Consider the following 17,625-nt stretch of genomic DNA (forward strand, 5'->3'; position numbering starts at 1 on the left):
CGTTGAACTCAACTCGTGCACATACGGTTGCTAGGATACGCTTTATTAATGCTTCTTTCCCTCCTGCAAAACTGTAACGGGAAGATTTGCGCTACTTTTGTCGTTTACAGAGCGCGACCAGTGTCTGTCGGTTAGCTGGAGTCTTATTTTGAAGGGTATCACAGGAACACGGAAGCTTTATTTTCGCTCACTTATGTTTCACCCAAAGCACATTGTGTACTGTGGGTTTGTGCTGCTGCTGCCAACCAGTGGTGGTCTGTCCTCTCCAGCTACTGCTGCAAGAGATTGTGTTGTAAAAATTCCCCTCAGATCGTCGTTTGTAAGCACCTGGTTGCCTTCGGACAAGGACGGTAAGAATTAGACAACCGCTGACCCTGAAATAAATTGAAATTAAGTTTGGGCTTTTCATAATTGTCCTTAAACGTGTTATGCAAAGCTAGCTAACACAGGCTGCATGTGTGCATGGGTGTTCCAGCAACTACTTGTCTGAAAAACGGTGCTTTGAATTGAAGCAGACGCTTAAGCAAATTACCAATTTTTCTAATTAGTAAAGACATGGTTCTGGCTAATAATTTAGAATAAGCTATATCGTAGTTCTTTGAAACCAATGTGTGGATTAAATTAAAATAAGGTTACTGTATTTGCTTATATTCTATGAACTGATATAACAACGTAAATTAATGATGGATGGTTTTGATAACACTGTTTTATTACGCCTTACACGTCCAGCGGCTTTTATTTTGACATATATAACCGGAAGTCTTGTATTAATTTCTGGCTTGACGTTTATTAACTTGTGGTCCACATGGTGTAACTTCTCCTTAGGAAAGCAATGTGATATGATAAACTATGACATTACAGTGTACCACAGCGATTTTAAATTTATATTTGACATCTGTTCAGTCAAGATACTTATAAAAGTGTTATTTTACAACTTTATTCCCGCCATGTGTTGTCAGAAAAAAGGTGCAAACTGTACCATACATCTCTGCCATTTTTCTTCTGTTCTTATTCACCACCCATGTGTTTCAAAAATGACTTTTATTTCATAAGATTTCAGCTGATTGCCCTTTAAGACATGGGCAGGGTGAAGCTGTCCCCTTGAACACAGCGTGTAGGACACTGTGAAACTGAGAGGGACATGGCTTTAATGTCATGCATGTAATAGCTTTTCAAGAGTTGAGTAACAAATTTCATCGTAAGAAGTCAGTCCAGATTAGGATTTGAGTTTAAAAGCCTTGACACTAGGTATCCGAAACAACTTTTTGTTCTTTTTCTGACTTTTTTTCCGCAGGGAAGACGTCCAGCTTTGACTGTAAGAATTAATGTGCCTGAGAGTCTGACACAAGTCTGTTCAATGGCTGCCTCTGGCTCCACCTCTCGTGCCTCCATCACTGCCACTGTGCCTGAGGGTTTCCATTATGAAACCAAATACATTGTGCTGAACTACCTGGGACTGCTGCCTGTTGGTAGATCACATGCACCATCTTCAGATCAAGGTGAGAGGAAAGGTATTTGGTCTTTGCATGCAGGGAGCACACAAATACAGTTGTGTGCACTTTCACACGTGTCTTCAACACACAGTATTCGGAGTGCGTAAGCGCAAGGCCACCTGTTTACCAGCTCAATTTAGCTCTCTCTCTGACTTTGGCATGGAAGTGCATTTAGAAGACAAGTGAGCTCACTTTAATGTAGCCGGTGCTTGTGAACAAATTAAAGTAATGTGAGCACCAAATAAGCCCATCTACAGTCCATCCAGCTTTCCAATATGGTATCCAGATTGTTTTTCTTTAAAGATGTTTTTGTGGGATCCCTTCGATATGACCTCAGGCTTGCATGGTTTATTTTTTCATCCTGTCTCCTTTGTGCCGGCCATACAGAAAATCCAAAGTCAGTGTGTTTGTGAACAGTTCTTGACCTCACAAAACCACACAAACGGCTCTTGTCTAACTCTTTCCTTCTGTCTGCTGTGCAGTGGTTGAGAAATAAAGTGTTAAAGTAAACTGCACCTGCAGGTAGTTGTGCTTTCTTTGTGCACAGTGTTGGTTAAGAAATGATTCATAGTAACTAAACACTTCAGTTACACTTAAAAACGGCAGGAGCAGTCCTTCTGTGAGAAAGGGCAGTTGTGCAGGATGGTAGTTTTAGGCCACGTGTCTGTTTCTGAATCACAGTGTATGAATTGGGAAATCTGGGGAAAATGCTCGGGTATTTTGAAAAGGAAAAAGAACAGACGGGGATCTTTCCTGTCCATTTTTATTGTTGTGTGAATGATTGAAATGGCCGGAGAGGGGCATTTGAGTGGCTGATCCCTGCTTTCCGCTCGACCCGGTCCACTTTCTGACAGCCTGTCATGTGTAATCACTGTAGGATTACTCGCACACCAATGGACCGAAGCAAAATAGTGGTCTGGCTAGTTGTCTGGTTGAATGCTGAGACAGCACCAAGCTCAGGAAAGAACAACACCGATCCTCAGGGTGTTCATGCACATGCCGCCGAAACGGGGACAGCAGAAGAAAGGCGACTGCTGAATGTCTTTGTTTTCTGTTTATTTGGGGAAAAAAAAGAGTCTCCGGTCATGAAAATGTTACATTGATCAGGGAGGCCTTACCCTCCCCGATCAAACGACTGCTGGATCTCTCCAGGCTGAATGGCTACTCTGAGTGTGTTTTGTGTGAACTTGAAACTCACCTGTGCAGACTTTGTGGGGGTTTTTTTTCACTCCTTGTCACCCCCAGCATTGGAGACTCAAACTTTTTAATAATTCGCCTCCACATGAGTTGTTTGTTGTTGCCTCGTAGGCACACAATGATGAAGAATCCCTACCAGGGAGGAGTGGGTAATTAAGTGGTAATGTGTGTGTTTTAGCTTCAGCTAAACCTGAAAGGTTTACAGTGTTTACATATGCACAATGAGCTGGTGTCACAATGTGTTTTTAGTTTTCTGTAAAGGATGCAGGCATCGATGTAGGAGCCTACAAATGGACAAGTTTACCCTTTTGATCCTTGAGCAAAAACGATCAAAAGGACATAAAAAGAAACCAGACATAGACTTCACAAGCAGACAGTCGTCACACACTCGCCTGCTGACGATACAGCCACAACATCCGCTGAAGAGGGAATAAAAAGTAGTTATTACTCAGCTGTGTTTTGTTTTCATTTGACGTGTTTTTAATCTCTTTCAGGAGATGCCAGGAGTCAGAGAGAGAAGGCCGTAATAATAAAGGAGCAGGTAGAAGAAGAGCTGAGACAGCTGGAAGACGACATTTCTGCCTGTAAGTTGTTACACACACACACACACACACACACACACACACACACACACACACACACACACACACACACACACACACACACACACACACACACACACACACACACACCTGTCCCAGTAACAGTAACTGGTGCTGAACAAAAGATTCAACCTTGGTCTTGTGTCATTTGTTTGTAGTTAAGCATCAAGAAGTCAGTTTTCCTTTATGGTGCAGTTAGCATGATTTTAACAGGATTTTGCATGAATATTCCAAAGCTGTAGGACAGTGTAAAACTCATAAGGAGCACATAACACAAAGTTTAAGCTTTAACATTTGTTTTCCTGTGCAAAGGAATTCAAAAGTCAATTATTTGTCAGTGCATAAGTATGGAACGTATGCTCCAACAGAGGACTTTGGTTTCTTTACACAAGCACAGCTCTCTGTAGCATGAGTGTTGCTGCAGACCACCCTCCTCACGCAGAGTGAGGATGAGGTGTGCTTCATGAATGAAATCTCAAGGAGCTTCTGGTTCATTGCGGCATGTAAATAATTCCTATAAATGAATTGCACTGCTTGATTAGACCTCCCTCTGTCCTGTGCTCTGTGCTGCTTTCAGCCTTTTCCATCACAGGTTTTGACCGCCACACATCACCTGTGTTCAGTCCAGCCAACCCAGAGAGCTCTATTGAAGACTGCCTTGCTGTGATTGGAGACAAAGTGGCTCAAGATCTTGACACATACCTGCCAGAAGCCGTGCAAACACTCCTCACAGGGTGAGTTTGCAGAGCTGTGACTGTAGCTCCTCTCAGACGGGCTTCTGCTCTCGATTAATCAGAGCTGAACGTGTTGCTGGCCTGTTCCTTTATAACAAAGTCTGAGTAAAGTAAGTCTGAACTGCTCATGTTAGCTCACAGGCACACAAAGCAGGAGTTGGTTTAATTAATCTGACAGATAATCATGTGTTGACAATCAGCTTTTTTTTTTGTGTGTTAAGGCTTCAAGCTGCTCAAAAAAAAAAAAACTCCAGGAAATCACTGCTCAAATCTTAAAAATGTTAGTTATTCCAATTGTTTAGGGCATGTCTACGAACCTTTTTTCCCCTGGAATAAGACTTCACACAGATTTAACCAGTGGATCAGGAGTCTACCATGTTTTACATGGATAGGATTTGCACAGTGTGCCTGAAATCTTTCTGAGATCTCAGCTGAACTCTCCTATGAGCGGTACAAGGATTTGATTACATGAGTGTTTGATTCTGATTTTTTTTTGTGTGTTTCAGACCTCTGGACTACGAGAAATTTAGAAGCACGACGTTGGATCTCTCAGCACACACGCAGGAAGGCTGGAGCAAGGTGAGTCAGCCATGACTTCTATTGATTCTGCTGTGATTTTTTTTTTTAAATAAAACAAACAAAAAACACTTTTTTGGACAGTTTTTTTTGTTACACCACAGTCTTTCTCATGTATTTTCTTGTCCCTCACGGCCATTACCAGGTGCTAGTACCTCTGGTGCTGCTCCAGGCTCTACAAAGCGAAGGCCAGCCTCTGACAACTCTGTTGCATCTGGGGCTTCGCTGCCTGGAGGAAGACGAGGCTGATTACATCATCCAGCAAGGAGGATGGGTACGTTTTTTAACTGTGTGACAGAGAGCATGCATAGCCAAAGAAATAAAGGAAAAATACCGTACTACATCAATGTACGTTTTGGCTGTAATCTTATTTAAATTTACAGTTATATCCATGTTTTCATTGCACATCATTTTACATCCCATTCACATTTATGTCCTCGTCTCTGCTTCTCATTAAAGGGGAACTCTGGTATTTTTAAACCTGGGCCTTATTTCTAGCATGAAATACGTTCATCTACTCACCAAGAACAGTTTGGTGAAAGTCGGCGTCCTTTGGAAAATATTTAGATAACTTGAGATCCATATAACTGAGTTAATGGGGCAGGGAAGATGCAGCCTCTAAATAAGGCATTATCTGCCTTTATTTCACCAATACTTTAAGAAGAATGAATGAATGAACGTGTACTATAGCTCTGTTAGCTCATAGCTGCTACTTGCAGCTATAGGAGAGCTAACGGAGGGATTTCTACACAGGCACTCTACTGGGACCACTTCATCCACATGCATGGCTTCGTTCACGTTGTCAAAATCTGCTAAATATCCTGCCATGTTGCACAAAACTATCAGCAGCAAACTCTGTGTGAAGTTAGCCGACTGTCACAGAGCACGGAGTGAATAAACTGTGCTGCAGGGGGGCGTGTGGTCCCAGTAGAGTGCCTGTGTAGAAATCCCTCCGTTAGCTCTCCTATAGCTGCAAGTAGCCACATAACAGCAGCTATGAGCTAACAGCAGCTATGAGCTAACAGAGCTATAGCACACGTTCATTCATTCATTCTTCTTAAAGTATTGGTGAAATAAAGACAGATAAAGCCTTATTTAGAGGCTGCATCCTCTAAGCCCCGTTCACTCCGTTATATGGATCTCAAGTTATCTAAATATCTTCCGAAGGACCCCGACTTTCGCCAAACTGTTCTCTGTGAGTAGATGAACGTATTTCATGCCAGAAATAAGGTTTAATAATACCGGAGTTCCCCTTTAATGAGACTGTTTGAGTCCATTACAGCATCTAAATTGTTAAAAAAATCAAATAAAAGTGGGTCCCTATATTTGGAGTGTGCTCATATTCTCATCGTTACAGTAATGAATAAGCACAAGCCCTACCTTGTCTGTTTGATGCCGGAACAGGTATCTTGAGGTTGCTGGTTTTTCGCTGGGCGTTGTCATGAAAAAGAGTTGCTCAACATGACCTCACACAGAATGTGTGCTTTTACCTCAGAGGCCTGGAGCAATGCACATGTTACAACAAGACACACAAACCATCAGAACTTTAACAAATATATCAATAAACATCACATTTACATTTCTAGTTTCTTCAAATATTTGTTTTCTCCTTTTTTTTGTGAGTTTTTAATTATCGAGAAAACCTTTAGGGTTTGAAAAGGGTTTTTAAAACAAGCCCTGAGGTCATAATGAGTTAACAGGGAGAGGCAGATGTTATAGTTCAGGACAATCTTACTGTTTTCAGTGCTGTGGAACTACAAAACGAATACACAGATGGGTCTCTAAATATACTTGGACTTGGGTGGCATTCTTAAGTATTTACATTGTGTTGGAAACACTAAAATTTGAAGTGTTGTGAAATTGTTTTGCCAGGTGTTTTTGCTGTTTTTTTTTTTTTGCATTTAAAATAGTTTTACCACTTGTTCGACAGCTGTGATTGCAGTGGTAAAAGTACAGTTTTAGTATAATGCATATCATCAATTACTCAGTGCTCCTGCCAGGTCCATGATGGACTGTTGTGCAAACAAAGGGAAAATGTTTGGTACGTTTCGAACGATATTCAGGCCACTTGGGGGCAGCAGTGAGCTACAACAACCACATTAAATAGACCAATGAATTCTCTATTGATGGCATATATTAATAACTATATGATATTTAGCTTGTTTTCCTTTTTGTTGTTCTTTTGCAGCACTAAAGTATGATTTATTTATGTTTTATTTTTTAAATATCAGTGGCACCTGACATGCTTTCAGGTGATAAGTTCTCTATTTCTTGCATGTTAAATGATGATAACACAGTTCTGTAGATATTATTCAACATGAAAACTGCTCAGATGAACTACGTGAGCAACTGATCCCACATTCCTTAGTTTTGTCCTACGTGTGTATCGACCTTATTTGAAATGTGTTTTAGCTGTACGGTGTGATGATAAGTAGAGCGCTGCCTGAAGTGTGTCCCTATGAATGAGGTCAAACCGGTGAGTCACATGACTTTAAATGTTAGCCGTTGCTCCCCTTGTCATTACCTTGCAGCCTTCTGCGTGGTATCCTGCAATGTAATGTGGACATAGTGCAGTGGCTCTAAACAAAGCCACATTCTTGTGCAGGGTTATGTCATAGGGGATGAACAGATGATGTGTTCGGACAGGATCAGCAATGGAGGGATGAAGAGAAAGTAGGAGGGAGAGAATGTCCATGAAGAACCTGATGGGAAGGGAGGGAATCCGAACGAGGGGAGGGGTGAGAGATGAGAGGGCGTTAAAGGACGTGTGCGATATCGAGTGAGAGCAAAGTGAAATCACTTTTAATTTAACAGCTGCCTGCATGTTCACTTTCCTCAAACTGGCTTCCTACCTCTACTCCATCTCCACGGCTTGTCTGTCTTTTGTGGCTCCTTTTAGTTTTGTGCATTCAAGTGTAAACCACGGGCTTCGAGACTCTGCACTGAGGTAGGATGTTTTGCTTTGGAACTGCTTGAACAGTCATCACATTACTCTTGATTTGTGCATGATTTCTGTGGAACTGTAACTGTAGCAGTGAAAAATTCTCAGATGCTGTGGAAGTCCAGACTTGCAATATGGCCGCCTCTTGTTTTTATGCTGCAGTTGCACAGCAATGTAACCTATGGATGTTGCATTCGTTTTTAACCGCACAGGCATCGGTCAAATCAGGGCAAAATGCTCATTGGTACTGAATAAGGAACATAATTTTTAATTGTTCAGTTGTTTTCTGCCTTTTTCATATCTATTTAGACTGGTTTTGGTCCATAAACGTATAAAAAATAAGTATGACTAATCCGTGCAGGGTGTTTTCAGGACATTGATGTGACACATCATGTTCGGATGGCTCTAAACAATGCCTTTGTCAGTTACAGCAGAAATGAGGAAGGATTATTATGACCTTAATGTGGCTTACACTTCATTTGGCTGGAACAAAACCACTCAGACAGCACACAGCCGGGGCCGGGTAGGAGGACTGTATGATCTGGGAGGGGCAGAAAAATGGGCCTACGTGGTGGAAGAGCCACCCTGAAGGGTCACACAGCTGTCCTTCTGTCTGCGAAAACTGCTGACCTGAGTGTTAACATCAGTCATTTCATACTGCAGCTCTTTGATGTAATATGAAGCCTAAAATTTGAAGGTGACACGCTGCCATCTGCACCTGACCTTTGGAGAAGAGAGAGATAACAAAGATGCACATTGTTTTCACTGCAGCTTACTTGCTAGTTATTTGAAAGTCAAAGCAGCATATCTTCAATGGCAGTAAAAGTTCTCATCTCTTTGTTTTATGTTGGCAGTACTTGCCACAGCACAGAAGCAGCGCTGCTGCAGTGATGATATTTTAAGGTTGCCCCAGCCTGGACCCTGTCAGAGCACATCACATTGCATCCTGTACAGTGCAGCACTGGTCCCGGCGTTACGCAAGCGCTCGCTCGCCAGCTCCAGGGTGAAAGATGCACATCACTGCGCTACTGAATCAGCATCAGACTGGACCAGAGAGGAGGGCATCTGCAAGCTTATGGAGCTCCCAAAATAACTATAATAATCTTCTAAAAACATCCTCACCAGGGCCTTCACTGACCCACTTGTAGCTTGCACTGAAACATTGACTGACTGCTGATGTTTAAGGAAGGCAGGCCTCCTTATCTATGATTCTAGCTGCCACCACAACCCTGTTAATGATCCCTGGTCAAAACAATTTGATTCATTGCTCTGGCTTTGTCACTGCACTCAACAGCCGATTGGAGTCACTGGAAAGAGGAAAACGTGCTTAGTGCTTCCTCAAAGTTCTGTTTCTTTGAATACACTGAAAGCTAAAGCTGTCAGAATGCCTTTCTTCTGTAACCGTTTTGTATAACAGGGAAGGGAAATAAGATATTAAGAGATGAAAAAATGTGTAATTGCCAATGGAAACTTCATACATCAAACCTAAACTTCGTTTGAATGTGAAAGAAGCCTGGGGAGCCGTTTTGTGTGATGATGACTCGATATTTGAAAAAAATCCAGCTGATATTCCAAGTTATTAAACTGAGCTTTTCTGGCCTTTAATGGTACAGCGGTACAGTCTCTCGGACTCTCTCAGCACCGTGTTTTAGTCAGTTCAGTAGGTTGTTTGATGACCTTTTGAAATCCCTGACCATTAGGAACCGTGATGACATAATCCTCCTAATGTTTGGTGCAAAGGAGCCCGTGAAAATGACAGATGAAGTAATCTTTTAGCATTTGTGCTAATGTAATGTAGCAAGTACGGGTAAAATGTCAGAGATTTGACTTTTGCCGTCTAATTCTTTTGCAGTGGAGTTAGCTTTTATTTTCGGACCAGTGTGATGTTTTAAAGAAGCGTTGTCTCAGCTCAGTGAGAAAAGGCAAAGCAAAGGCAGGTAGGCTGTAAACCTTTGACTCTTTAACAAGATGGTGCGCTGCTTTTATGTTAATTGCATCTGTCCTGGGGCGAGGGCGGAGAACAGGAGCTGGCGGCTGAACAAAACTTGGCGTTAGTGTGTTTCCCAGCTTTAGCACTGCTGAGGGACGGCACTGAACGCTAAAGAAAGAAAGCTTCAGAGGTAACTATTTGTACTTATATCACTTCTTGCATTGAAGTTCTTTGCTTGTTATCTTAACTTTAAAGTGTAACTGCATGATGATTGATACTGATGATTAGTTTGTTAGTTTTTTAGTTTCTCAGCAGGTTTTATATAGTTACAACCTTTACGATGCATACAAATTCACAAATGGTCCAAATAATTAGTCTATAAATGTTAAGGAACCTAGTTTGTGTGACTCTCAGTCTGTCTCCTATCAGGTTAAATGTTGGTGTAGATTTTAGACTTCATAGCAGTATACAATCTAAATGGTGCATCTTTTAAAGTTTTTTAAAGTAAAGACAATTGGAAATCTCTGCTATGACTTTTATGACATGGCAACCCTGTCCTGTTGTGTCAAGCTAATGGAGAAGCTGTGTCCTGAGGGTGAAGGATTCTGTGAAATACTCCTGCTCTTTCGCATGCAAATCAGCTTATGGAGAATACAAATGTTGGATAACGGTGGAACACTCTGAGGTTTAATCTCTTTCCTGCGTCCAAGGATACAGCTGCTACGTACCGCTCTGTGTGTCCTGGTTTTTAAGGAAATAATGTCAATCTGGATCAATGCGAGTTCACAGACTCGGGTGTGGGATACAATGTGAAGAACATAAGGATTTCAGATGAGTGTGCTGCAGCGGGAGCTGATCTCTGCTGTCAGAATCTGTTTGGCAGTCACTGAAACTTCCTGTTAGACCAACACCTCTGTGCGTTCTGTCTGCTTGAATCTCGTCTGTTCGGGTCACACCTATGTGACATTAAGCCGAACAGACAGCAAATCTGCGACTGCAGCTGTGCGACAGTCTTTCTTTACGTGACATTGCTGCTGTGGTCAGTCAAACCTCGCTCTAGGACCTGAACTGTCTCAGCTTGTTGAGGTTCACGAGTCCTCTGGGGCCTTCAGGGATCCCTGTAGTTCTCTTGTGATCACCTTAATGTTGGCGCCTGCATCTCACTGCAACAGATCTGGATAGTGCTGAGGAGAAGTTCTAAAGTGCAACAAGTTCAAGCTGTGAACTCGGGGCTGTTGCCAGGTTTTTTTCTATTGCTTGAAATTTGGACTGTCATAATATCAGATGTTTATTATACTATTGTCGTGGCCAAAAAAATGACATGATATCACCATGGCAATAACAACATTTTGGATTCTGCATCACATCACTGCATGTTCAATCAAATTTAACCATATAGCTGTTACGAATACTCAATAGTGTTAAATATTTAGCTTTTTTGCCGCTATAAATGAGTTTGGCCTTGTGTTAATATGGAGTTCAAATGTGCATCCAGCAGTCCCAGCAGCGGACACATTTTGCTGCTCTCTTATTATTATATATTATATGATACCTGCGCTATCATCAGAGCTCACTCATTGGCTGAGAAGGCTGACTTAAAACGGTGCAGCTTTCAGACTGTTGTTCTGCAGAGATTTCAGTTTAAAAGTTTGCAACATTAACAATTAAGAAAGATTCTTTTGGTATTTTATGATCAATTTATTTTATTATATTGTTACCCTGCCTAATGACACTAAATCTGTCCTGATGAAATGATATTTTTGTATTTTTCCACATGGCCAGGGCGCACTTTTCAGTTCTTACTTGTACTCCACCATTTAAAGCTTATTTCTTACTGTTGTTCTCAGTGTTGTGGGCTTCTTACTGTAGTGAAGCATCAATGTTAAGTAACTTTGGATAAAAGTGTCTGAAAAAGACTAAATGTAACGTCTTCCATTTAATGAGCAAGTTTATGATAAAATACAGCTGCTGTGACTTACATTTCCTGTCGCCTCTGCGTTGCTAACTCTCCTGTAATGGCATCCACACTCATGTATCTCCTCTTTTTTCCTGTCTGTGTACCACAGGGTGAGATATACAGCTTTGTGTCAGAGGAAGAGCGTGGCGTAAGCATTGCAGAAGACAGCAACGACATTTACATCCTCTCAGGGGAGCAGCATCGTGACCAGCTTAGCCCTCCCTCCTTGCTGCTCTGCACAGGAAACGACAGCAGCGAACAGAGCTCCTGGCAGACGGAAAGCTTACCTGTGTCTCTGGCTGGCCACGAGTCTTGGGCACAGGTTGGTGCAATGGACCCCGAAGATGTGAAGAGCCTGGACAGCAATGAGGGCGTGGCTCTGGCTGAGGAGCGCAGTGAGAACAACTCGTCGAACTCGGACATTGTCCACGTTGAGCGCGAGGAGGCTGAGCTGCTGGAGGAGGGCGGTGAAGTTGGACTGATAGAAGACAGCATGATGAGTGTTTTAGGCACAGAGAGCGACCTGGCTGCACTCAGGGCGGAATTTGGGGACCAGGCGACAATTGTTCCAGTGTCAGCCAGGGCAGACTCCACCCCCCCTGCATCCCTGATTTCATTAGAGGAGCCAGTTGTGATAGAGACCCCCTCAAGCTTGTCTGCAGAGCCTTCCATCTCCTCAGAACCAGAGCTGCTTCCTCCTGTACCAGAACCCGCTGCTCCCCCTCCCGTTGAGCCTGAACCCGCAGCACCTTCGCCTGTTCCTGCAGTAAAACAAGAGCCTGAGCCAGAACCAGCTGCTGCTACTTCCCGAGTGCCTCCATCTCCTGCCAAGGAAATCCCAACAGCACCAGCAGAGCCTGAAGCCACATCAGAACCAGTCTCTGCATCTGAGCATGTGCCTCAGCAGCCAGAACCAGAGGCTGCAGGGGAGCCGGATACCACTGCACCTCCAGCCGAAGAGCCTTCAGTGGCCCTCGTGGAAGCCCCAGTTGTGGAGGCCCTGGTGGCCCCTGTGGAAGCCACAGTAGTGGAGGCTCCAGTGGTCCCTATTAAAGCCTCAGATTTGGAGGCTCCTGTGGAATCCCCAGCTGAGGAGGTCCCAGTGGCCCCTGTGAAAACCCCCACAGAGGAGGCCCCGGTGCAGCCTGAGCCAGCGGCAGAGCTGTCGCTGCTGCTTTATGGAGGTGCTGTGCTGGTGCTCACGGCTGCTGTGGCATACGGTATCCTCCGCTTCAAGAGGAGATAGAAAAGGAAAATGTCCCACTGAAGGGAGGAGCATGCAGCATGAAAAGATACTTAGATAGAAATAAATGTATTAATATGCACATGATGGGACTCTCCTTTCTGATTGTACCACATTTGTTTTGTAATTTGGAAGATTTAAACTTTGAAAAGTGCCCCTCAGCCAACCAAAATTTCATCTCATCTACAACATTACTGCTGGGAGTCATGGCTGCTTAACTCCACCCGGTGCAAACAGGAACAAACCACACTCCACTTTACTTCTAATTCTACTTTCTCTGTCTGGGTTTGTCTTTGAATTCTTTTTAACTCCAACCTTATATTACTTGTAGGAATTGTGTATGTTTGTGTCCATCTTCTGCCAGTTCTGTTTTTCTTATGGAAGATTTTCAGACTGTCTCATAGATAAGATAAACCTTAAGGTCACTTACTGTTGCTCTGTGACTTAGTTCTTGTTGTTTTTTTTAGCTCATCCCTCTTTCTATGCAACAAAGTGGAATTTAGATGTCCCTTATAAACTGTGAAGAGAAATTCTTAAATCAAGTGTATGGTGTGGAAATGTGATGCATAATTTTGTGTAATAGTGAAATCACTTCAGACACGGTCCAGGTATGTTGGACTAATCTTTCCACGTTTCACAAGGGACTTTTTTTGTGAATGAATACATTAAAGGTTTTGCTCAAGGATGGATTTAAACATTTCTGTGTGTTAAAAGGTTTGCTGCTACGGCTGCATTCGTTAGAAATGATTCATCAAACATTGTGGTATACCTCCAAGATGCTGACATCATCAGTATGTACAACTTAAAGTACTCTTAAGATTATTTTTTAATTTAATAGAGTAGGTAAGTAACTTATTGCAAAACAATTTCCCTTGTTTCCATCATGCTTACAGTACTTTATATTTCTTAAAAATGTCTTTTTAAACAGCTCTACCTTATGTTTGCTATTCAAGAGCATCTCAACTTAATCATTTGTGAATATTAGAGCAGTAATTAGTCTGGAAAAGGAAAACAGCAGGAACGTGACTACATTAATTCAGTCTTACCTTTAAGACCTTACCTTTTACAGTCTAAATTACTGGATGAGCAACTCCTGCTTCTCAATTGAACTCCATGTGTGTTTAGTCCTCCTGTATTTCCTCCCGGTAGCTTAGTTCTGCTAAGTACATACATGCTATCCACACCAGCAGCAGTTTGTTGTAGCCATAGCTTTCCTCAGTAGGAAATTAGTCTTCCGGCCACTGTGTAGCCTTGAGAGCCAATGTGAACTCTTTAGTTGACTAATTAAACAGCTGGTTTCAAAGTAATTGTTACAAAAGACAAACTTTAACTCTTTGGGGTTCTATTTGTTAGTTTTTCATTATCGCAAAGCTATCAGAATGTCAGGTAATGTTTAAGAAATAGCTTCTAAATGTATGTGAACCTGTCTGAAGGTCGTTTCCCACTCATTCAGGACAAAAACAGGTAAAACTTCATCTACACTTCCAGTCATTTCATGATTTCAGGAGTTTTGTTTTAGGTTTGGGAATATTTTGGTTCCATCGATCAGTATAAAAAAAAAAATCAGCCTTTGCTCCTACAACATGCTCTGTTGTGACTATTTGATTCAGGATGTTTTCATGTCTGTCTTAGAATTACTAATAAATGTTGATCAGCTCAAATGATGCTGTTTTCAAAGGGAAACTGAAAGTGTAGAAGATGGGTGTTAAAAAGGTCCCAAATATGACACTTTGTACCTTGAGTTTCCAACAATAAAAAGATAAAATAACCCAAGAGTCCTTTCGTGCACTTTATTATTTACATTAATTAATATAAAAGTATTTTAGGATGAAACAAACCTAACGTTACACAATGTAATAAATATACATGTACTGTTCATACCAAAACAATACAAAAATCATGTCTTTCAAGTGTAAAATGAAAGTGAACGAAATACAGAGAGAGAAGAAGTTTTAAATGGTGTAAAGTAATGAAAACAATTCAAGTATCAAACTTTCAATTCCCCATTTTCAAAAGAGGGATGTAAACCTTAGTAATTCCCCAATTTCCCTCAGTCAGTAAAGTGTTTTTATCGTTGTATCAACACGGCTCCTTTTACAGTTGGCTAGTTCTGTGGAGGAGATGCTTGTTTGAAAAAATTTGAATATCCTCCAGCACACATGTCGTGGTTACTTCCTCTGAACTCAAAAGTCACCTGGCCCTTGCATGGCAGATGAAGCACAGTGCTGTGTCGAAGAGGCCCCTCAGCAGCTGCGGGGCCTGCTTGCACACTCCTTCCACCATGGTGAGAGTCAGGGCCACCATGACTCGCTCCTGGGGCAGATTCTCAAATCCCACTCCTTGCTTCATCGCCTTGTCCACCTCATATGCAAGATGATGCTTCCATTGCTGGAAAGCAGAGACAGGCATAGGGTCACCCATTAAACAGCTGATTATTCAAACTGTAAAGCCACATCTGCTAGTTTTGTTTCCCCATTTAAACTGCTGCTTAAGTAGTAAAATTAGTTTGTGAAGCATATAATAATCTAATCAAAGTGTAAACATCACTAACAGTTCAAACAATCCTTCAAAGCAGACTTACTTCAGATGGAGAGGTCCTTATGTTCCTGCTCAGGTTTTGGGTTGCTCGAGCCACAACATTGTGTTCAATCTGGGCTGCAATCTCCCTCAGCTCTTCTGCAACCGCACGGAGGACCCCGGCGTCTCCATGGCCTCCTACAGGAAAACACGATTGCCAAACATTCTGGTCAGCTAAAGGGGGACTCCGGTATTTTTAAACCTGGACCTTATTTCTGGCATGAAATACATTTATCTACTCACAGAGAACAGTTTGGCGAAAGTCGGCGTCTTTCGAAAGTTAATGGGGCTTAGAGGATGCAGCCTCTAAATAAGGCATTATCTGTCTTTATTTCACCAATACTTTAAGAAGAATGAATGAACGAACGTGTAACTATAGCTCTGTTAGCTCCTAGCTGCTGTTATGTGGCTACTTGCAGCTATAGGAGAGCTAACGGAGGGATTTCTACACAGGCACTCTACTGGGACCACTTTATCCAAACGCCCCCCTGCAGCACAGTTTATTTACTCCGGTAAGAACGTCCATCTTACTCAAAGTCGTCGTTCACGTCGTCAAAATCTAATAAATATCCTGCCATGTTGCACAAAACTAGCAGTAGCACTCTGTGTGAAGTTAGCCGACTGTCACAGAGCACGGAATGAATAAGCTGAGCTCCAGGGGGGCGTGTGGAGTTCCCCTTTAAGCCCATGCAGTGTTTACAGACTGTGGGTTTGAGACTAGAGTTTTCCTTTACAAAAAGGAAAGACACTAGAAGTACATAACTTCATACTCAACTATGTACATAACTTTAGCAGCAAGCCTTTATCAAATCTATCTCGACTTTACAGACTTTGAAATCGCACATTTCAACTAAAAAAGTGAGAAAGTGTTTCAACAGAAAAGACACCCTGCTTACGTCATATATTTGAGAGAGTTACTTCCTGTTTTCGCTCTGAGTTGAAAGGGAGATTAACCTAAGGATAGCTGTGTCTTTTGGACTGTGACACAGTGGGATGGAACCATACTGCCGCGGTTAAACAGATGGGTTAAACTACGTAATAACTCCTATCTGGTAACTTCACAAATGTTCATACATTTAATTAAAAAAAACACGGCCTTAGTGGGTAAAGTGAAGCAATTGAATCTCATGTGTCAACTTAACTGTAGTTTACTGGTACTGTGTTACTTACTGGGCCACTGAAGTTCTGCTTGGGCTCGATTGCTGCTTTGCAGATTACCATCAGTTTCGATGTCCCCATCGAGCAGGTTCTCTGTCCTGGTCCCATTGTAGTTGATATCTTGGGGAAGATTTAAATGCTTTCCCAGGGACCGAAGCTCATTGTCGTAATCTGGGTCCTCACAGTCTGCTTGAAGGAAGGCGAAAATGACAACAGCGGCTTTTTGTTCACTTGCCAGATATCCCGAGTTGTCCATGGATGATCACTCGGGGTCTGTTTATTTTAAACACCAACAATTAGAAGTTAGTCCCGAAAGCTTGTCGTGAGTCAACAATTTCAGACGCCTGTTGGAAACAAACACCGCCAAAAAAGTAGCGCAACTATTTCACCAAGCTACAACAATATATTCATTTAATTTTATCTAAAAGCCACGAGAGGTAAAACAACTTAACAACGCGTGAAGAATCAGTTATTTCTCACGTTTGGCTGTTAAATGTTGCTAAACAAAGCTAAGCTAAAGCTAATTGTAATCAACTTCTCGTTAGCATTCCATAGTCAAAATTGCCGTTAAACTCAAAACTAAACACAATATCGGCGACACACTAACGCTACCATGAAATTCGCTTCAACGGAACAACTAGTACTCACGGACTTCTCGAGCGGTTTCTTCATTAACATTTGAGTTCATACAAACTCAGGTAACGGTGGTCCATAGACTACAAACCGCTGTATCGGGGCAGCACAAACAACTGCTCTTTAAACTGGGTGTTGAGAGATGCCTTCAAGAGCATCGGAATTTCCTCAATTAAAACGCAACACAAGACCATGGTGTCAGCTGTAAACCAGCCCTGTCCAGTTCCAGGAATCCACACTTTTCAGCCTCTGTATATTTGAATAAAACGAACAATAAGATAATGTAAAAGTACTTTACAAGTAAAAGTAAATAAACAACCAAAAAAAGTATTGAAAGGAACATACAAAGTAAAAAGTTCAGTTACATAAGACAACATCAGTAGATCCTTTGAACAACTGCATAAACCACGTTACTATTGTGGCCCTGCGGCAGCAGGATTAACTAGTTAAATGAGAGTTGTTGTATGATAAATGGGAGTGTGAATTAAAACGAAAATGCACTATTTTTAGTTTTAGCAGTGAAGCAGTTAACACATGACTTCTGAAAAGTGTGACAACACAGCAGTCTTTCCAAAATAATAGGA

At 42.0% G+C, this 17,625-nt stretch overlaps 2 protein-coding genes across 3 annotated transcripts; one reads left to right on the plus strand and one right to left on the minus strand.

Moving 5' to 3' along the window:
- Positions 1-180: 180 nt before the first annotated feature.
- bcl2l13 (BCL2 like 13) lies at positions 181-13,356 on the plus strand. 2 transcript variants are annotated; one of them, XM_072385425.1, is made up of 8 exons: positions 181-350; positions 1,295-1,499; positions 3,185-3,274; positions 3,870-4,026; positions 4,533-4,605; positions 4,748-4,876; positions 11,540-12,427; positions 12,464-13,356. In XM_072385425.1, exons 2-8 carry the CDS (start codon positions 1,358-1,360, stop codon positions 12,674-12,676), a joined length of 1,692 nt encoding a protein of 563 aa, XP_072241526.1. In that variant the 5' UTR covers positions 181-350; positions 1,295-1,357; the 3' UTR covers positions 12,677-13,356. The 2 variants fall into 2 exon arrangements, with proteins under 2 accessions (XP_072241526.1, XP_072241524.1); XM_072385423.1 differs by having other exon boundaries at positions 11,540-13,356.
- A 1,150-nt stretch (positions 13,357-14,506) lies between these two features.
- Positions 14,507-17,167, minus strand: bida (BH3 interacting domain death agonist). Its single transcript, XM_072385166.1, has 4 exons — positions 17,057-17,167; positions 16,421-16,681; positions 15,255-15,388; positions 14,507-15,061 (listed from the first exon to the last, which is right to left on the minus strand). The coding sequence occupies exons 2-4, from the start codon at positions 16,662-16,664 to the stop codon at positions 14,864-14,866; spliced, it is 576 nt and encodes a 191-aa protein (XP_072241267.1). The 5' UTR covers positions 16,665-16,681; positions 17,057-17,167; the 3' UTR covers positions 14,507-14,863.
- Between the last annotated feature and the right edge of the window lie 458 nt (positions 17,168-17,625).

This window comes from Leuresthes tenuis, unplaced genomic scaffold (genome assembly GCF_036924035.1).
Source record: "Leuresthes tenuis unplaced genomic scaffold, fLeuTen1.0.hap1 SCAF_5, whole genome shotgun sequence".
NCBI classification, from domain to species: domain Eukaryota; kingdom Metazoa; phylum Chordata; class Actinopteri; order Atheriniformes; family Atherinopsidae; genus Leuresthes; species Leuresthes tenuis.